Source organism: Cyprinodon tularosa, unplaced genomic scaffold (genome assembly GCF_016077235.1).
Source record: "Cyprinodon tularosa strain WSP-4 unplaced genomic scaffold, ASM1607723v1 ctg38, whole genome shotgun sequence".
Classification (NCBI taxonomy): Eukaryota; Metazoa; Chordata; class Actinopteri; order Cyprinodontiformes; family Cyprinodontidae; genus Cyprinodon; species Cyprinodon tularosa.
In genome coordinates, this window is record NW_024039096.1 from 2395101 (window position 1) to 2417903 (window position 22803).

At 40.3% G+C, this 22803-nt stretch overlaps 1 protein-coding gene across 12 annotated transcripts in view; it reads left to right on the forward strand.

The window, feature by feature from the left end:
* tanc2b (tetratricopeptide repeat, ankyrin repeat and coiled-coil containing 2b) overlaps positions 1–22803 on the forward strand; it is a 251316-nt gene that overhangs the window by 196645 nt on the left and 31868 nt on the right. For 9 of the 12 annotated variants that reach the window (XM_038296912.1, XM_038296913.1, XM_038296907.1 and 6 more), the window contains 6 exons: positions 10014–10052; positions 15086–15367; positions 15498–15622; positions 18621–18852; positions 21158–21327; positions 21488–21766. In XM_038296912.1, the coding sequence (XP_038152840.1) occupies positions 10014–10052; positions 15086–15367; positions 15498–15622; positions 18621–18852; positions 21158–21327; positions 21488–21766 (1127 nt within the window). The remainder of the gene's footprint in view (positions 1–10013; positions 10053–15085; positions 15368–15497; positions 15623–18620; positions 18853–21157; positions 21328–21487; positions 21767–22803) is intronic. The other 3 variants (XM_038296909.1, XM_038296919.1, XM_038296910.1) reach the window with 1 other exon arrangement.

Sequence of the window (22803 nt, forward strand, 5' to 3'; positions counted from 1 at the left end):
CAAAGGAGACATTTTGCTAATGGAACAAGACAATTTACATTTATTGTCTTATTTCAAGTGCAAATTATCTAATTATCTTATTTTAAGAGTAAAAATACTCATTCAATTGGGAAACCATCACATTTACCTTCTCAAATTAAGGGTAAATACACTTAATTTAGGAGATTTTTACTTATTTCTAGATCGTTTTTCTAGTGTTTGATTCTGGTTTTGTAATGGAAAATCCAAAAATGAACCTATAGATATATAGAAAACAAAAGAATGAGCCTATTTCTGTTATTTTGGGTAAAAATCCCATTTGGCGAACCAAAAAAAATGGCCGTCATCCATTTTTCAATTCCAAAATAAAAAAGGAAAAATACCCAGCCCTGTTTTATCTCCATTTTTCACTGCTGGAAGATCTCAGATCCTATGTTGACAACCCCAAACAATCCCCCCCAAACAAACCCCAAAACAAAAAAATTAAGTAAAAATTTCTCGAATCAAGTGTATTTACCCTTAATTTGAGCAGGTAAATAAGATAGTTTGCCAATGGGATGAGTATTTTTACACTTAAAATAAGTTAATTAGATAATATGCACTTGAAATAAGACAAAGCAATTGATTTTTCTTATTTCAAATGTAATTTGTCTTGTTCCATTGGCAAAGTGTCTCATATATCTCGTCAAATCAGGATAAAATGCACTTATTTTACATTTTTTTGCAGTGAAAGCGATTAATTTAAGGAAGTGATTCATGAAGAGTTTATTTTAAATTCTGAAAAATTACTTAAGGGGCCTTTTGTTTAGTTTTTTTATATTTATCTGCTTTTAATCATTAAGAACAGAAATGTTTATCAATGAGGCATATATAGTGTTTTTATTTCCCCATATGAGGTTATATGGGGGGAACAAAGCTAAACCAATATGATCAACAGGATCGTTGCTAGGTGACAACATCTCACCGTTTGTTTTAACTTGATATCATTAAAACTGCAAAAGAAATACAAGATTTGACAGTGGATTGAAAAAAAGTATTCCCACCCTAAATCTGACTCTTTATAACTTTAGAATCACAAACTCCATTTTATTGTGATCACATTTTTTTTTTTTTTAAGTTTACGGCACTAGTGGCTCATTTTAATGGACAGTTGGGTGACAGGAAAGGGGGGGTAGGAGAGAGGGGGAGACATGCGGCAAAGGACTACAGGTCGGAGTCAAACCCGGATCAGCCACGTCGAGGACCAAGGCCTCAACCCATTCTGGACTATGGTGACCCAATCTACACTCACCGGCCACTTTATTAGGTACACCTGTCCAACTGCTCGTTAACACTTAATTTCTAAGCAGCCAATCACATGGCGGCAACTCAGTGCATTTAGGCATGTAGACATGGTCAAGACAATCTCCTGCAGTTCAAACCGAGCATCAGTATGGGGAAGAAAGGTGATTTGAGTGACTTTGAACGTGGCATGATTGTTGGTGCCAGAAGGGCTGGTCTGAGTATTTCAGAAACTGCTGATCTCCTGGGATTTTCACGCACAACCATCTCTAGGGTTTACAGAGAATGGTCCGAAAAAGAAAAAACATCCAGTGAGCGGCAGTTCTGTGGGCGGAAATGCCTTGTTGATGCCAGAGGTCAGAGGAGAATGGCCAGACTGGTTTGAGCTGATAGAAGAGCAACAGTGACTCAAATAACCACCCGTTACAACCAAGGTGGGCAGAAGAGCATCTCTGAACGCACAGTACATCGAACTTTGAGGCAGATGGGCTACAGCAGCAGAAGACCACACCGGGTGCCACTCCTTTCAGCTAAGAACAGGAAACGGAGGCTACAATTTGCACAAGCTCATCGAAATTGGACAATAGAAGATTGGAAAAACGTTGCCTGGTCTGATGAGTCTCGATTTCTGCTGCGACATTCGGATGGTAGGGTCAGAATTTGGCGTCTACAACATGAAAGCATGGATCCATCCTGCCTTGTATCAACGGTTCAGGCTGGTGGTGGTGGTGGTGTCATGGTGTGGGGAATATTTTCTTGGTACTCTTTGGGCCCCTTGGCACCAATTGAGCATCGTTGCAACGCCACAGCCTACCTGAGTGTTGTTGCTGACCATGTCCATCCCTTTATGACCACAATGTACCCAACTTCTGATGGCTACTTTCAGCAGGATAATGCGCCATGTCATAAAGCTGGAATCATCTCAGACTGGTTTCTTGAACATGACAATGAGTTCACTGTACTCAAATGGCCTCCACAGTCACCAGATCTCAATCCAATAGAGCATCTTTGGGATGTGGTGGAACGGGAGATTCGCATCATGGATGTGCGGCCGACAAATCTGCGGCAACTGTGTGATGCCATCATGTCAATATGGACCAAACTCCCTGAGGAATGCTTCCAGCACCTTGTTGAATCTATGCCACCAAGAATTGAGGCAGTTCTGAAGGCAAAAGGGGGTCCAACCCGTTACTAGCATGTGGTACCTAATAAAGTGGCCGGTGAGTGTATATCAATGCCCCAGATCAAGTTTTAAAAATTTTAGACTCAGTTTACCATGCCTCCCTATGATTTATCACAAATTGTAAGCCTCGCACACACCACTGTGAACTTTACATACGTGTGGGCTGGCCAGCATTAGAGACTCGTAGACTCACTCACTGGTGATTTATAAGGGTATTCTGCGTCTGCTCCACTCATACCTCTGTGAGTACATTCAACCAAGAGCGGCTGGACTGTATTCTCTACGTTCTCAAGAGTCTTTGCTTCTGTCTGTACCTAGTGTCCGCACTAAAGCTGGAAAGACAGCTTTTCAGTACTCTGCCCCCACAGCATGGAACAACCTTCAGAAAGACTGGAAGTTGAAGGATTTGATTCCAATCGGACATTTTAAACGATTGCTCAAAGGTTTGGAAATGAGATCTATGGTTTGTAACTGTTTTATGAATTTCTAATTATAGATAGATGTAAGGTTAAACTGTAATGTAATTTGTAATGTAATCTTTTGCCGCTGTCTTGGCGAGGACTCCCTTGAAAAGAGATTGTTAATCTTAATGGGACTTTTCCTGGTTAAATAAAGGAATAATAATAATAATAAAAGGCCTTGTGTGCGATAACCATTGCGCCACCGAAGCCCGCCTGTGGTCACATTTAAAGTGACAGATCAGTGCAAAGGAAACGGAAATTAAAACTTTTTTTTTTTTTTTATGCATCTAAAAATTCTTTCCTGCAGCTGTAATGTTTTCTGCAAGGTTTGGCCTCAGTTTAGCTGCATCCATCTCCCATAAACTTTCCCCAAGAGACTTGCAGCCCCAAATCATAATGCTGCCACCGCTGTGTTTCTGGACAGGGATGATGTATCTAGAGGTATTTGCCCGTGCACGGCTGTTCTCTTTTTTTTGCTTGTGCCAAAGAAATACTGGCTTTCTTTTTCACTCTTCCTAGAAAGTTAGATTTATCGCTAAAATGAATAACACTTCGTTTCTCTGCGAATCAGATCTTCCAATCTAATTTTAGAAGAAGATTTATGTAGTTCCTTATTATAGGTCAATCATTTAGAAAAAAATCTAAATTTAAAAGGTGAAAAAATTAAGTTTTTAGTAAAACTATATGAAAGGCGATCAAAAAATTTACGTCAGTTTTTCTATGTAGGAGCTGAACTTTCAGCCATCTCTCCTTTAAAGCCGCCTTGTAGCGCGCTGATAACTAGTTTCCAAATTGCTGTGAAATTTGTCATAAGCTGGTCAAGCAACCAAAGGATGAATCACGCTACGAACTTCTCTGGACTTTAGTCGGCTGACGGATCCAAATCGAAACTCTTATTTGAGGAGCTTATAGAATAATTGTGCTGCAGCTCTTATCCAACATTTTGATTGATGCAGACTCATGGATGGATTAGAGAGGAGGAGGTTATCCTCTGGTCAGGTGGTACTGTAGCCGCTTGGCAGATGCAGCTCTGTCCCCACGGTTGATTTAGTCCAAGCCTCTTTCGAAGCTCACCGGGGGGGCCCGAGCTGTGCTGCTGTTTAGAGCTGAGTGAGTCAGGCTGTAATGGACTAACTTGTGCTCCTGCTGACCCACCTTTAAGATGCATCGCCCACCTTATCCATTCGCCGCAAACTCCAAATATCTGTAAACTGCAAACACATTTTATCCTTCATTTGTTTGACTTCAGCTCTTTCTGGTCCTGTCGTTCTCTTCTTCAATTCAAGGCTGCCTTTTTTTGCCTCTGCTCGTAAATAGAAGTCTGTAAGGGTTTATTACTTATAAAAATAATTACACTTCCAGATGGTTTCATTACTCACTGACAGGGATGATGAGTAAATTATAACTCTCAGAAAGTCATCTGAGTGCCGTTACTAACGATACACGGAAAATAAGGATTGTAAGATGAATGGATTTTCTTACTTAACAAAACTTCCCTGCAAACACGACTCATCAATGTGAAACATCTTACAAAAATATTAATAATGTCTCCACTTTCACGACTGAAACAAGACACAGAACAAGGAGTTTTATGGATGGGTGAAAGTAATAACCTTCATACCAGTCTCAGTCTAAATTCATCCAGCATGGTTTATGTATGATATGAATGTTGGATTATAACCTATCCCTCTGGTACTAAGCGTACCATAAAATGTGCTTTTGCATCATTTAGTTGTTAAGAGTGTAACTTTAACATGATCTATGTAAGAGCAAGGATGCACTGTGAGACTGCAGAGAATAGGGCTGATAAACTAAGGCTAAATACGAGTTAGCAATGAAAATATATAAAATGGTTATTGAAGTCTTTTATAGAAATTATATAGAAGAATGGAAAATATCTGACCTAAATAACAAAAATTATTTCTCGTTTTGGGGTTTGAAGGGGTTTGGGCTTTTAGCTTCACTGGGCAAATTTCCAATTTTCATTATTTAAATACCAAATTATTTATTAAAAAAATTGACGAAGGGAGTTAGAGAGGTAAAAATGAATCTCATAAATTTCTGTACCTGTTTGGAGTTTTTTTATTTATTTTTATGTATTGATAATACTATTTGGATTCTTTTGCACAGCAAATCATTAAACTGAAAATAATTAAATTTTATTTGAGAATTTTTTGTTATTTAAAGAAAAGTGTAGTTTATTTAGTTGCAAAATGTAATTCTTTGCAGTTCTCTTTCCTTATTTCAGATTATTATAAGGATTGAGGGGAGTGAAACTTTTTGTAATCCAAAAGTGGACCAACCAGGAAAAGCCATAATATAATAGCAATTTATAAAACATTAAGATAAAAGCTACTAAGGCCTATACAACAAAGTGTTTTTATTCAATATTTAGCTGAATTTAAAAAAAATGAAGGAATGGTTGTCAAAAACCTGTGTTTTGACAACTATTGAACACTATATTGAAGCAATAAATCACACTGACTACACCCTGGCTCCCTTACATGTTGCTCTTCATTGTTTACTTTCCTGATTTCTGTAGAACTGGTGACATCATCAACGCTAACCCAGCTTGATGATGCATGGGGACCAGAGATGGGAAGTAACGAAGTACAAATACTTCTTTACTGTACTCGTAGTAGATTTTTCTAATATTTTTACTTTACTTTACTACTTATTTTTATGGCGACTTTTTACTTCTACTCCTTACATTTTTACACAAATATCTGTACTTTCTACTCCTTACATTTAAAAAAATTGGCTCGTTACTTTATTTTTGAATCATTTCAATGGAGTTACCGTTATTATTTTTCACGTCATCAATACCAAATTCAATCTAATTGGATGGGAATCTACGTTGCATTTGACGCACCACTACAAGATGAATCGACAGATTCGGCGGTATTCATTCGCGGCAAATCATTGCAGCTTGGTGGCGGTGGCGTTAGCATAGCAGCATGGACGACGAGATGATTGAAAATGAACACAACGGAGATCTAGTCCTATTGGCAGACATCCATTTAAAATGTAGGCAACGGCATGAAAAAAGTGGTTTCTACTTTTACTTTTATACTTTAAGTAAATTTACAAGCCTGTACTTTGTTACTTTTACTTGAGTAAAGAAGTTTAATCAGTACTTCCACTTTTACCAGAGTATTTTTAACACAAGTATCTGTACTTTTACTCAAGTACGGAAAGTGAGTACTTTTGCCATCTCTGATGGGGACAGAGGCAACACAACTTGCCAGCGAGGGGTTAGACCCAGCTTTTTGGAAATGGGAAGGGAGCCAAATGCTGATTGTTAGCGGGTCAACATGTTTGAAAAACCCAGTTTAATGGAATTTTCAGTGGGAAAGAGGCTTAGGAGAACAAGGACTACACTGAGCCAACTTCTTTCATCTTTAATCAAAGATGTTCAGGGCAGGAGCCAGACTGATTTTTTTTTTCCGAAATGGCGTCACAGCGAAAAAGCTAAAGTCCAGGTAAAGATACTATGTTGGGAAAAAGCAGAGAGAGCATACTTTCAAGTTAGGGGTTGAACTAGCAAATACTGCAGAATGGGAGAATAGAGATAGAACAAAGCGGAATGATAAAAAGTGGTCCCTATGTCCTCCAGCAGTCTAAGCCCATAGCAGCATAACTATATAGAAGCTCAGTATAAACTATAAGTTTGATCAAAAAAGGAAAATTTAAGCCTAGCCTTAAAAGTAGACAGAATTTCTGTCTTTTTGTAAAATGTAATAAGAAAGACTAGTTGTGGGTGAGAAATATCTAGGGACCCAATCTACTCAGGAACTGGCCTGTTTTAACCTGGTGTTTGGTGCTTCTGACTGTTGAAGTGAAAGTGAACAACACACTAAAATACTGTCTGAAGCCTTTGGAGAGAAAATGATTACATTTTCAGTCTGACTGGGAATAAAAGGATATCTCAAAATTAAAAATATCTACCAACATGTTCAGGTCTGACCAGGCCAGTTCACCTTGAAAGCAGACTTCAGTAAGTTTCTGCATTTAATCGGAAACGCCTTCCTGGAGGCGACTGCACAGGTGTGCACTTCAAGTATCATAGTTTCTGGATGTTTTGATAAAAAGGGACCTAGTCTATTTGCAATCATCAGTGATGTAACGTGGAAGATTTAAGTGGATCTGGACTTCTCACCATATTTCTCTTCAGTTTCTCCTCTTCCTCCCTCTGAACCCTGCTCATCCACCGTGAGTCATCCTCACCTGATGAATAATTAACAAAGTCTGGGACTTTCTCTCCATCTGGCTTTGGAGAAGGTGGGGGAAGATAGACTGATACCTTCCTTTGCGCCCCCTCAGGGAGAGTGTTATGGGCAAGGTTATGAGCCACTGCCATCCATCCATCCCTCGGTTACAAATGCTTTCACCGGCCTTGAAACTACACTCCCTCAGCCCCCGCTCACAACATGGCTGCCACCTTTTCCTGGAAAGCTGGACACGGCAGGGCAGCGGAAGCTTTGCTGAGGTGGGAAAATCGTCTCAGGAGGACGGTGCCAGATAGTGTGAGATTGGGTTCACTAATTCCAGAAGTACGGGAGGAGATTTGCAGCCACGTTAGGCTTCCAGTCACCCCCAGGATAATTGGATTAGCACCCTTTAAAACAGAACAGCTCAGGGTGGTTAGCTCCGTCGCCCTGTGACCGCCCGGTGGGGCTGGCAGCTTGGGGCAGCCTTTACACTTCCTATCATCCAGTGTTACATCAGGTCATCATTTTTTCTTCGAGAACATTACATCAGTGCAGACATGGCGCTTTGACTGCTCAGCTTTAAGTTCGCACTAAAATAATCTGACCAGGGAATATAGATTAAACATTTTCTTTTGCCCTTAACTGCTCATAGCTAGCTGTGGCACTCCTTATTAACAGCTTTTCACCCCAATCCAGATGTGTTTTAGTGATTTCTCTTTTGATGATGGTATTTGTTAGAATATCCTTAGTATTATCAAAACATTTCTTTTCACCCTGATGGCATCATTCCTGAAAAGCTGCAATGTGCTGCAAGACAACAATTTCTGGATTTACTCCTCTATTACGTTAAGGTTTTGCAGGAAAGGTCAATGAATTGTTGCTCTTTTGTTTCACTTAAAGGGGAAGCTTCTTTGCAGTCAGATGTCTGAGAATATTATTTGTTGGCACGGAATGGTCTTTAGCACACAGGAGAAAAGCTCCCACTGTGTCCTGAACTCAACATCAAGTTATTAAGGCCCATTTATACTTCTGACGCATAGCCTTCTGCAACCATCAAATCTGTCTCTGTGCGCGATCACGCTAGCCTCGTGAGACCATCCTGATCTCGCGAGCTTTCAAGGTTTCACTCGCAGATCAGTCTGGCTACTTTCCGTTAAAGAAAATTTGGAGCAGTTCACCAAACGAACGTCCAATCAGCGTTGTCTTTGACGGGTTGAGGTGTGACGCAACGAGAAGCGCGACAGTTCAGTCTAAAGAACATGGCGGCTTCGGCCGATGAAACTAGCGTTAGCGTGGCTATCGAGCAAGTTTTATCGGAATAACAGAGTATTTCTTCACTGAAAGAAGAGCAAAACACTGCTCTGGAGGCTTTTCTCAGATAAAAAGATGTTTTTGCTCTTCTCCCGACTGGTTTCGGCAAGAGTTTGATCTATCAATTGGCTCCTCTTCGTCGTCGCTCTGTTAGTACGTCATATGCTTCGTTGATCTGATTGGTTTATTTGGCCCGTCTATCACCAACATAGGCCAATCAGCTAACCAGTATTTTCGCCCCTTCCCAAAATTACTTCAACGGAAGGTTTCCAGATGGATATGCGGAGCAAATCCATCTGGTGGAGTCAGGTTACCATCACGCCCCCCGCTCAGAGGTGACGCAGACCTCGAGGAGAAGTGCGCAGACAAAAAGCAGCTGTGATTGGTCCTTGGTATGCTTTTCCGGCTGTCTGTGGTTGTCCTCGATTCAGTACCGGGGCGGCCATTTTTAAAAACAGAGGAGTAATTACAACAATGGATAACCATGACGAAAAGTTGATCGAGGAGTTTCGGAAGTACAACCACTTGTACGACATGTTGTCAGTCATGTTTTGGAAAATAAACACTCCTGCCGGCGCCGCCGAAGAAGTTCTCACGAGTTCTCTGCGCTTTGGCGGGAAACTGCTGTGTGTCTCTAGAAATTCCATACCAACGTTGCAGAAGCATACCAGCAAAACTGGTTCGCGGCCAGTTTTAAGTGACATTTGATGTGTGCGGTTGCAGAAGGTATAATCCGCCCTTTAGACCAAGGTGAAAGATGGAAGGATGTTAGCAAACCTGCACCCAAAGAGATCTAAGATTCTCCAAACAGTGCAGGTGCTGGAAGAACAGATGCTGGTTTGGAAGCAAGGAGAGGTCAGATGATAAAAACAAACTATCTACACTTTGATCTGCAAGCATTCTTACTTTACAGCTCTACTTTTTCAAATTTTTTCTCATGCTTGACTGAAACTTGTATCTGTCTCTGAACCGTCATACTATATACTCTTTCACCATCCTGTCGTACTGACTGTCTTCCCTAAGTACATATTTTCTGCACCTCTGGCTCTGTGTATGCCTATTGGTAGTCTGCAGAGTGTGAAATGAACTACCCCAGTGGCTGTCATCGGAGCTTCAGAATCTGATCACAGCTCACCTAGCTGCAAGAAAACAAAAGAAAGACTGAAGCGAATATAGGATTTGGTGCTTTGTCTGATGTTGCTGCTGTGGCTTCGAATTTGAGATTTGACTAATACTGATGTGGAGGGCCTGCATGCAAACAACTCTGTATTCAGGGCTTTATTCTCACATCCCTGGGTCGAATTCTTACTTTATGAATCTTTTTTTCAAGCAAAAATGAACCAATCAGACTTTCCTTAAAGTGCAGAACCTTAAAAAAACCACCAATCAATGCAGGTTTGATTGCTCCTTAAGTTTCTCTATCCTAACATTCTGATACTGCAGATGTGTTTCGTGTGCCTGTTTCTTGTTTTTCCACCTTGTGCCGTCCTTTGACAGACTACTGCAGTTTTTATTTCTGTCTTCACTCGCTTTTCTTTCTTTTTTTTCTCTCCTTGCTTTCTGTGTGCCGCTTCCTGTCCGTCTCAGCTTCTGCAAATAACACCCATGCCTGGCAATCCCAATCACGTAAGTTACTTTAAACTTCGTTTGTCACATCAGGCTACTTGTTCTCCACACTGTCGCCTCATCAGCCTTTGCAAAGTATTCATTAGTGTTGCGCCGATGCTATTTTTTGGCACCGATACCTGACTGTGCAGTATCGGCCGATACCGATACCATCTGTTTGAAATTGATGTGTGTGCATGTATGAAGAACTGCATAGTACATGGGTGTAAAATAATTGCCATCATGGCTTTATCAAGCTGCTGCCTACCTTTGTGAATCCAGTAGAACTTTTTAATGCCTACCTGGAATAGGTGACAATATATGAATAAACTTTAGCTATTAAAATGGTATCGGTGCCCTATTTGTCAGTAATCGCCGATACTGATACCACCATTTTAGTGCTGGATCAGGGCCCTGACTGGTACCTGTATCGGTGCAACACTAGTATTCGTAATGGTTTTCCTTCCACAAACATCAGATTTATATCAGGGTTTTATGAAAAAGATTGACACAAAGTAGTAAGAAAAAGTCTAAGAATGATGATTGCAATGATAAAACTCTAAAAACTTTTGTGCACAATTGCTTTTATTCTCATTCTTTCTGTTTTTTTTCTTTTTTACCTTTATGCACAACCACAAATCTAGCAGGACATAATCATTTGAAACAGAGATACCAAGCAGGAAGTGTTGAGAATGAAAATGCTGTCTGCGAACAGGACAGTTGGCATCATTTGCGCCTTTTACTTTTACCGTTTTTAGGAAGAATATCGGCATAAAATACAGTGCAGTCCTGGAAAGAAATGTGCAAAGCACCTGTAGCTGTACACTGAAAAAACGATCTAGAAATAAGTAAAAAAAAGTCTCAATTTAAGTGTATTTACCCTTAATTTGAGTAGGTAAATGAGATAGTTTGCCAAAGGAATCGGCATTTTTACTCCTAAAATAAGATAATTAGATAATATTCACTTAAAATAAAAAAAATGCAATTGTATTTTCTTATTTTAAGTGTAAATTGTCTTGGTCCAATGGCAACATGTCTCTTTTACCTCCTCAATCCAAGAACAAATGCACTTATTTTAAGAAAAAATGACTTATCTAGATGTCGATTATTTCCAGTGTAATCAGTGTGTTAAAGCAGAAAATATTTTTTCTAATATTCTCTCTTTTAGAGAAGGAGTACCCCAAGGCTCTGTTTTGGGGCCACTCCTATTTACATGTAAATTAACATGTCTATGCTGATGATGTGATCATCTGAGCTTTGCAAAAACTCAAAAACATTACAAAATGCTTTTAACATACTTCAAAACATGTTTCTGAAACTTGATTCTTACTTTAAATAAGAACCAGTTGATGTTATTGCCAAGAACAAAGAGCAATCTGCAGATAAGTCCCACAGTTGTCGCTTTTAAACAGTATTTTATTTGACGACAATCTTGGTTTTAAAGAACATGTTAAACATTTGGTTAGGAAACAGACTGAAAAACTGGCTTTTATTTAAGAAATAGGTTTATTTTTCTTTCAGTTGTGACCTCATTTATGTAAATTACCAAACAAGTACTTGTTTATAATGCTTTGTTAATGTTTATTACAAACTGTAAACATTGCACACATTACTCTATACTTAACACAAGTGTGAACTGGCCACTGCTGGAAAATCTTAGATTTACTCAACGGTATACGTTGATTTATAAGGGTCAGATCCCCTCATATCTGTATAGCGACCTGACTGTCTTCTTTAGGCTCACAAGCTGACTGCTACCATCTGTACTAAATATCCCCACAGAAGCTGGTAAGGTAGCAGTCCTGTATTCTTCCCTAACAACATGCAAAAATTTAGAAAAATGCTGGAATTAAGGATTTAGGAACTGGTTCCAATAGGCCCGTTTAAACTGATGCCCAAAGGTTTGCAAATAAAATCCATGGTTTGTCAGTGTTTTTAAATTATCTTATGAAATTGTCTGTAATTTAGTGAATTATGGCTGCAATTAGCAACAATTTTTGCTAATTGATTAATCTGTCTTTTCGATGAATCGATTAATAATCGGGTAGAAAAAAGTTCCTTAAACGAGATTTTGCACAGAATTTAAATCATTTGAGGCTCTCTGGATGGAGCATATTAATGGACAAAAAGGTTTTAAACTTGAATGCAAAATGTTTACTTATTGTTTTACATTTTGGTAAAAATTACTGCTTTGAGCAGGTTGCTCTCTCATCTAAAGGCATGTTTTAGGTTCTCTATATTCAAGATAAACATTAATTGATCACTAAGTTAGATTATTATTTCAATAGTCGATTAATCACAATGAATTAATTCTTTACATTTTATTTCATTACAGCAATTCATATACAGAATTTCTGTAATCTGTGCTGCTGATTTGACCTGGACTTGCTTGTAAAAGAGAGTAGTAATGTCATTGGTATTTCTGGGTTAAATAAAGGTTAAATAAAATAAAAGAGAAAGTCATTGGGTGTGAAAACTTTAGCAAATACGAGGGAAGCCCCCGTGCAGGATGGATAAAAAGATATGACATTTAAAAGGATAGCAGAAGACATTTTATGAGAGGAGGTTTAGGAGCGGACGCCCAGAGGCAGCAGGCTGGAGTTTACAGATGTTTTTATCACACAGCTTTAGAACTTTGTACCAGATTCATTTTACCCTCATTAGTCTTTAATGGTCCATATGTTCTGCAGAGAATATGACCAACATCAGGTGGACTTTAGCTCACTGACTCCCCCTAGTGAGTAAAAGCAACAGTCTGCTGAATGCTGTGTATTCTGTGGAGTAATTATAAGCTTCTTTGATCGTTTAGTCCTCAGGTTATCATCATACCACAAAATACCAAGAATTATTTTACTTAAATCTTTTTCCTTTGTATTTGATTTTTAAAGCAGCAGATTACTGTTACACTCTTTTACATTTAAAATGAGCAGTAATTCTATTTCTAAGACATTGGAATCATATGCGGTGTCCTGTAAAGTGATTTCAACCAGAAGGCTGCAAGACGTCCATCATCTATTAATCATCCATCCATCCATCCATCCATCCATTCACCCATGATCCATCCAATTATCATCCATCCATCCATCCACCGATCATCCATCCACCGATCATCCATCCATCCATCATCCATCCATCATCCATCCACCGATCATCCATCCATCCATCCACCGATCATCCATCATCCATCCACCGATCATCCATCATCCATCCACCGATCATCCATCCATCCATCATCCATCCACCGATCATCCATCATCCATCCACCGATCATCCATCCATCCATCCATCCACCGATCATCCATCCATCCATCATCCATCCACCGATCATCCATCCATCATCCATCCATCCATCCATTCACCCATGATCCATCCAATTATCATCCATCCATCCATCCACCGATCATCCATCCACCGATCATCCATCCATCCATCCATTCACCGATCATCCATCCATCCATCATCCATCCACCGATCATCCATCCATCCATCCATCCACCGATCATCCATCCATCCATCATCCATCCACCGATCATCCATCCATCATCCATCCATCCATCCATTCACCCATGATCCATCCAATTATCATCCATCCATCCATCCACCGATCATCCATCCACCGATCATCCATCCATCATCCATCCACCGATCATCCATCATCCATCCACCGATCATCCATCCATCCATCCATCCACCGATCATCCATCCATCCATCATCCATCCACCGATCATCCATCCATCATCCATCCATCCATCCATTCACCCATGATCCATCCAATTATCATCCATCCATCCATCCACCGATCATCCATCCACCGATCATCCATCCATCATCCATCCATCCATCCATTCACCCATGATCCATCCAATTATCATCCATCCATCCATCCACCGATCATCCATCCACCGATCATTCATCCATCCATCCATCATCCATCCATCATCCATCCACCGATCATCCATCCATCCATCCACCGATCATCCATCATCCATCCACCGATCATCCATCATCCATCATCCATCCACCGATCATCCATCATCCATCATCCATCCACCGATCATCCATCATCCATCCACCGATCATCCATCCATCCATCATCCATCCACCGATCATCCATCATCCATCCACCGATCATCCATCCATCCATCCATCCACCGATCATCCATCCATCCATCATCCATCCACCGATCATCCATCCATCATCCATCCATCCATCCATCCATCCACCGATCATCCATCCATCCATCCACCGATCATCCGTCATCCATCCACCGATCATCCATCCATCCATCATCCATCCACCGATCATCCATCCATCCATCCATCCACCGATCATCCATCCATTATCCATCCATCCATCCATCATCCATCCATCATCCATCCATTCATCCACCGATCATCCATCATCCATCCACCGATCATCCATCCATCCATCATCCATCCACCGATCATCCATCCATCATCCATCCATCCATCCACCGATCATCCATCCATCCATCCACCGATCATCCATCATCCATCCACCGATCAACCATCCATCCATCATCCATCCACCGATCATCCATCCATTATCCATCCATCCATCCATCATCCATCCACCGATTATCCATCCATCGATCCAATTATCATCCATCCATCCATCCATCATCCATCCATCATCCATCCATTCATCCACCGATCATCCATCATCCATCCACCGATCATCCATCCATCCATCATCCATCCACCGATCATCCATCCATCATCCATCCATCCATCCACCGATCATCCATCCATCCATCCACCGATCATCCATCATCCATCCACCGATCAACCATCCATCCATCATCCATCCACCGATCATCCATCCATTATCCATCCATCCATCATCCATCCACCGATTATCCATCCATCGATCCAATTATCATCCATCCATCCATCCATCCATCCATCCGTCCATCATCTTAAAATCTGTGTTTAGAAAGTATTGTTTTATTTTTCATAAATGATTGGATGAGTTCTGGGTTTGCTTCTCTTTGACCTCTAAACCTCCTCTGTTACCTTGACCCCCCCACAGTGCGTTTTGCACCTTATCGGCCTCAGGACATCGCTCTCAAACCTCTGCTGTTTGAAGTACCCAGCATCACCATGGACTCCGTCTTCACCGGACGTGAGTGGCTCTTCCAAGAGATCGACGCCCACCTCAACAACCCAAACGGCGGTATCTGCCACGGCGTCGTGATTGTGGGCAACATCGGCTTCGGCAAGACGGCGATCATCTCCCGGCTGGTGGCGCTGAGCTGCCACGGGACCCGCATGAGGCAGATCGCCTCAGACAGCCCGCAGGCTTCACCCAAACGTAGGTTTTCATAAGTACTACTTTTTAGCAACATTTAGCTGTTTGATTGGAAAATAGCTATTAAAAAAACTTAAGTAAGAAGCGGTTTTCAGAGCTGGTCTCTAGCTTGTTGTTGCTGCTTCGTGTCCAGATGGAGAGGGGCTTCCTCTCACGCAGCCCCAGCCCACGCACGGCACCCTAGGAGGAGGCAGCTGTCCTGGAACTCCTGAGATGAGACGACGTCAGGAGGAATCCATGAGGAGGCTGGCGTCGCAGGTAGGAAAAACACAAAGATTAAACAAGCACTTCTATCCATATTTAAACAATTTTCTTTGCTATTTTTTGATGGATCTGGCTCTCATATTGAATCATTTTAAGAATGCAAATCATGTTTTTTTTTCCAGTATTCAGTTATGAAAGGATTTAGGTTGGAATTTCATAACAATACGACCGCTTCCTCCTGATTTTGTTTAATTTCTCACATCAAGTTGCTTGGATACCTCATTTGCTCCTCATTTATACTGCAAACTTTTCCAGAATTAAATAAATAAATAAAAAAACGCCTGCAATTATAATACATAGATAATTAAATCTCGTTCTCCTCCATTTTGTATTTTTCTTTAATTAGTGAGGTGCTGAGTGCAGCATTCAGACACAATAGAGAAAGAGTGCAGAGAGGTATAGAGTTATAATTAGGTACACGTGTAATTATTTAAATATTTTTCTACCCATAAAAAATGATTTTCTAGAATTAAATTGCTCAAAAAAGTGGATCAATCATCACAACAGCAGCGATTTCTCATTGGATACTAGGAAGGCTAAATATATAATAATATAAGCGGGTAAGCAAACAAGACTAAAACGAGGTGATTGGCAGTAGAGACTGACACGGGAGTGGATTTTCACTCCTGTCTGTCCCACTCCCACAGAAAATAATTGTGTCCCGTCCCGATCCCGGGCCAGAGTAGAAATCTAAATCCTGTCCCGTCCCACTCCTGGTGAAATTACTCCCACTCCCATTCAGATTGACTCCCGCTCCTGCACCACTCCCATTCTTGTTGTCTTCAATAAGATTTATGCCAATACATTGAATCTGAATTTCTATGAAGGGTCAGTTAAGTTCCTGTTTCTAACTGTAGTAAAGGTCAGTTAAAGTAAAAGGAATGATAATTATAAATACATGATAAAAGTAACAAACAAGGAAACGGACCATGCTTATCTTAGGTGAATAAACAATCAAAACAATCAAACTTTTCGAAGTCGACTTCGCCACTAACTGTTGGTCCCTCCATTGTTGTTTTTGAGCGCGGGTGAAAAACTCAGAGCGGAAGCACTGTTGGTTTTAGGGGTCATGTAGTTTTTTTGACTTGCATTATAGTGTAGGCTTCAAGGAAAAAAAACTACAAAATGGCGGCGCCAGGACTGGCTTTTTTTCTTTCTATTTTATTTTATTTTTTGGCATCGATCCTAGTTTTTTTTAGTTACTATTGGTTTGCTCCCGCTCCCGTCTGCTCCCGTTAATGTTTAATCCTGTACCGTCCCAATCACGTGATCGTTACTAATACTGACTCTCATCCCACGGGAATCCCACGGGAATCCCGTGACCCGTGGGATTCCCCACAAATTGTCAGTCTCTAATTGGCAGCTTTGCTGATCACTTGGCGTTTCTCGTCAAGTCCGTTCTTGGCGAGAACGAAGGAAGATCGGACTTGACAAGAACGCGAGCACGTATGTGTATTGGAGCAGAAGCGTACTCGTGACGTCATCACATGCAACGTTCTTTAGCATTTCTTTAACAGTCAAAACTATTTATTCCCTACACAAAACATTTTGAAAACAATAATTTTAATTTCTAAAGCTTAAAAAACATTTAAAAAAATTACCGAACTGTGGGTATAAAACCAGCAAAACCCTCGGAGGTCTGCTGGTCACTCTGGTCCGCTCAACGTCGGACTTTTTTTTTTTTTTCGCACTAACTCTGTAAACAGGCCACACAGGGAGGCTTAAATGTATAATGTTATCGCCTCAAACGATTTCAAAACGTACTTTTGAAGAACAACAGCAGCAGAAAGGGGAATGTTTAACTTAACACTGTGAGCGCTGTCTGGAATCAAGCTGCGGCCACAGGACATTCTGGGGAAGCGGTCAGTCTGAAGAACGCTCAAGTCTGCTCTGATGCATGCTCGATAAAGAGGGCGGGGTGAGAACAACATCCGGGGATTTGGGGCGTTCTCGAGAATTGGAACGGTACTCGGGCTGAGGCTGATGACTGTGTCACGAGCACACGAGAACGCTCAAGAACGCATATTGAGAAACGGCCACCATCTTTCAAACTGAAAAGGAAATTGGAAAAGTTGAGGATCTACTTTAAACTTTCTCTCTGCCGCTCCTTGTTGCCTCCTGTTCAGTCATAGAAGCTCGTCTGCATAAAGCTCCACCATCTTTCCCTGTTGTTCTATCAGTCAGCCTTTTCTCCTCCATCCTCCTATTTTCCCTGCTGCTGGACCATCTGCACAGCCCGGTCCCAGCCTGCTGTATTATGCAGATGTGTTTAAAAAAGAAAAAACAACTTTGCCAAGGAGCCTTATAAAATATTTATATCTGAAGAAAGCCATTTCCCAGCCAGGCTATTAGATCTTGTTAACTCTTGGCATTAATAATTGAACTCACCCCCTTTTTCACTCCTTTTGTTTTAAAACCATTTATTCCACTGTGACCAAAAATTAGCATTTCATTTAATGAGCCCCTCCCCCCCTTCCTCGTCCGTCTGCCCTCTGATCAATGCCACCACCTCTGGGTTTCAGATTGTCCGTCACACCTGCTGCCATTTTGTCTGATAAAACCCAGCTCCGCTTACAGATCCGCTTTACATCCTTGGAAGATTTCTCCCAGTTCATTCACCCTTTCATCCGATCATGCTTTTCACTACGTAGCTGTGAAATACGACTGTTTAACGCTTGACTCCGTCGTGCCACAGTCATCTCGCACATGCGTGAGCTGACTGGGAATCAGCCTGCAGCTCTGAATTATTAATAGCTTTAAGCCTTACAGGGAAACAACAAGTATTATATTTCATTATGCTGCGATCATCCAGCATCAAGTTGACTCTTTGCCAACTCAGAAAGCTTAAAAAGTAGAGACGTCCTCCTCAGCACTGATCTTTGATACGTTTTCTAACCATCAAAGGTTGGTAAAGGTCAGCAGAGCTGCAGATGAATCCAGGTCTCTTTATTAACCGACCTGCGGTTTCCTCCCTCTTCTCTGTCGCCCCCAGGTGGTGGCTTACCACTACTGCCAGGCAGACAACGCCTATACCTGCTTGGTGCCGGAGTTTGTGCACAATGTCGCGGCCTTGCTGTGCCGCTCGCCGCACCTGGTGGCCTACAGGGAGCAGCTGCTGAGGGAGCCGCACCTGCAGAGCGTCCTGAGTCTGCGCTCCTGCGTCCAGGACCCATTGGCGTCCTTCAGGAGGGGGGTCCTGGAGCCCCTGGATGCACTTTACAAGGGTAAGACGCCAAAGCCTAAAAAAACTTCATCTTCTGAATAAAGCATTTGGATTTTTATTGTACAACATAGTTTAAGAAGGTAGTTAGCTAAAAAAATATGCAACATTTCATGTTTTGTTTTTTAAGCTGTGCTTAAGGAGAATAAATCAGTTATTTACAATTGTTTTATTTCTCTATAATTGCAATTGAACATATAATAGATAAGAAAGGCAGAAAAACAGAAAACTTATATTGAGCCTTTATCTGTAAATTTTTAAAACATAAATATTGGATGTTAAATAGACTGTTTATATGTCAATGTATCTAAGATTCAGGTTCAGCTCATTCATTAGGCCTCATACTTCCACACTAATACAGCTCAAGGAGAAGAAGCTAAAAACTCTCTAATTATAAGATAAACTATTTTTTTCCAGAATAAGGAAATATTTTCTACGTGTAAAGCTGGTAGAAACAAACTTGAAAAGCCTAGGAAGGAATACAGGAATACAATGAATAGAACATTAATTAGTGTTAATTCTCATGAAATCTCATTACCTTTTTAATGCACTATACTTATAGCACCATATAAGCGGTTTTGTTTTATTTTAAGATTCTTTATTTTAAGGATTGTTATGCTGATGAAGATTCTCAGTCATCCAGGTCATAGTCATTCCGAAAAAAAGTTTAAAAAACACTTAACTTTGTTTTCATAGTTTGAAAATGTTTCCAAAAGACAGAACATAACTGTGAGAAGATTAAACAGGAAAAACATCTCCATCCCATATGTTGCTGGAGTCTCTGAAAAACTGAGGAAAAAGAGGATTTTGTCCAAACACAAAATCCCAGAACATTTAATCTACTTTTATTTATTTATTTTAACATGGACAGTGTACATTAAAAAAAGCATTCCTACAAATGCACCAGAATCAGCCAAAAGGCTATTTTTCGTCTGTTGTCGCTGGACAGATCTTAAAATTGTCTACCTAAAAAAAAAAAAAAAAAAAACACAACAGTAAGCATTCTACAATGAAAAATACAAATATAAAAAGAAATAAAAACAGCTATAATTCCTCAAAACTGATTTAAAAATACAGAACAAGTTAACTGATTTTTACATTTTATTTCAGTTTAATATGGGGAAAAAAGTCAGAATTCTGACTTTTTTCTCAAAATTCTGAGTTTAATCTCAGAATTCTGACTGTATTCCGACAATGAAAAAGTCTGAGTTCTTAGATTAAAGTCAGAATTCTGACTTTTTTCTCATACTAAACTGAAATACAGTTTAAAAATCAGTTACCTTTTTTTTCCAGTGGCCCTAATGCTCTTCCGTACAAGGCTTTGTTTGACCTACTCTAGAAAGCTTGGATTCAGACATATTAAATAAAAATTCCTGGATGGGAAGCGAAACGTCTTCAAACTTGGAAAACAAAGTCCAGTGGATTATTTTTTTTTTACTTTTTTGGAAGGTTTTTTATGATTTCTTTGATGCATTTATCTTTTTATTCTAGCGCTTTCTTAGTCTTGTTTTCTCCGTTAAACACAGTTTACTGTTAACTTGAAGTTACCTTTTCTTTCTCCTAAAGACCCCATCTGGGTCTCATTTTTTGGGGGGGCTTAAAACATTTGCTTACAGTTACCACTGAGATTTATTCATTTATTTTTTAACCCTTTATAGGGCAAGTTACCATTTGATATCACTTACATACCCCTTACTAATGAATACCACCCGGTCCCTCAGTGAGTTCTAGAGGCACAAGATCTATATCCAGCCATTCAACAAAGATACTGCTATATGGCCGTACATCTTATTTTGGCATTTGACCAATTAGATGAGCCCTTGAATGATATATTACCTACTGGAAATTATGTTGGAAACAAAAAAAAGCCAGGAAAAAAAGGTAAAAAGTTAATAAGCCTAGTTAACAATTATATTTAGGTTTATAAACTAAAAAAATGTAAGTCCCTGTATCATTAATGCCTCTAAGGTTATGTTGAACCAAAAAAATTTGTTTCTTTCACTTTCAGAGTGTTTTTCATGAATTTCTTATAGAAGCACTTTTGTTATTTTTCTTAAAATATTCGGACAGGTTTGCGTTTCCTGTTATTACACTGACATTCATTTTTTTCCATCAAAATATCCATATTTTTTTTATGTTACAAAGGTAATAAGGTCTTGTCCTGGAATCCAATAACACTACTGGCTTGAAATGTTGATTTTTAAAGGATTTCACTGAATGCCCTATAAAGGGTTAAACTGTCATAATTTAATAATTAGATTTATAATCTGTGTGTAATGCTGTTATTTAACATCTATTTTTATTTTTAGAGAGGAAAATCAACACTGAGGAAGACCTCATCATCCTCATCGACGGCCTCAATGAAGCCGAGTTCCACAAACCGGACTATGGAGACACCGTCGTGTCCTTCCTCACCAAAACCATTCACAAGTTCCCTCCCTGGCTCAAACTAGTAGTGACAGTCAGAACAACACTACAGGTAAAAAGAACACACAGCTTTTGCATCGTTTCGGTCCAATATATCATAAAATATCATCCCAGAGAGGTAGACGTTAGAGCATTATTATGATTAACTACATTTATTTTATTTTTTACCTTAAAACTCAAAGATGTGTGTTTTTGTTTTTCTTTTTTTGCAGGAGATCACCAACGCGCTGCCATTTCATCGCATCTCCCTGGACAGCCTGGAGGAGAACGACGCCATAGACCAGGACCTGCAGGGCTACATCCTGCACCGCATCCACAGCAGCCCAGAGATCCAGAACAACATCTCACTCAACGGCAAGATGGACAACACCACCTTCGGCAAACTCAGCGGCCACCTGAAGGCCCTGAGCCAGGGGTCCTACCTGTACCTCAAACTCACCTTTGACCTCATTGAGAAGGGCTACCTTGTTCTCAAAAGCTCCAGCTATAAGGTCAGTGATTCAGGCTCTGCATAGATCGTTTCCTGTTCTCATTTTTATTCCTATAATCCAAATTTAACAAATAGCAATTATGAAATTGCAGAAGTTATACAATTAAAGGAAGTTTGCCAACTTCAGGCACACATTGCCTGCAAAGGATTCTCAGCACAATATTAGAAAGTAACATTTTACTTGGGGTTATGTTTATTTATCCAGTTGCTTTTGAGCCCCTGAAACGAGGAGCGTTTGTATGAAAATGGCTACAGGTTCTACATGTTTAATCATACAGTAGCAGCCATTCAAAATGGCCCTTACCATTGAAACGCCAGCCGAATGGATACCAACATCCAGCCACTGGAGTGACCCTGTTTAGCATATTTTCTTTACTCTGACTCCACCCTTTCACTGAATTACAGGGTCTGACCAGGAGATGGTGCTTCTCTTTAGATCTTAATGTCCACTAATTATGACAGAAAGAATATTTTAGTGCAAAGATTGATGTTTAAAAGAGGAATCTTAGGGGACCAGCCAAGGGCCCATCAAGGAAAGTGGGGAAATGTTGAATTGCTACTACTGTATATTCTTGTTTAACCCCCAAATCCAATGTGGATTCAAAGTTTTCTATCTAAGGAAAACCAGTTGATTGCATCGACTCAAATACAATCCCTCACACTAAGCATGCTTGTAGCGACAGTGGAGAGGAAAAACTCCCTTTTAACAGGAAGAAACCTCCAGCAGAACCAGGCTCAGTGTGAGCGGCCATCTGCCGAGGCCGACTGGGGTTCAAGGAGACAGAAGCAGAGACACAAAAAGCAGCTGTAAAATATGGCCCCGTCCAGGAAACACACAGCCAGGCCGACGAGCTCCGAGCCAGCTCCCATGTCAGAGGAGGAAGAGAGCACATCCAGTTAGTCACAGTCAGAGAAACAGGACTACACTGGAAAACAGGCCGATCTCCAGCATCTATAAACAAGGGTGTTGATGGAAGAAGCACAGCTGATATTTCCTTTATCCACCTTTATATTGAAATATAGTGTTTGAAGATTTTT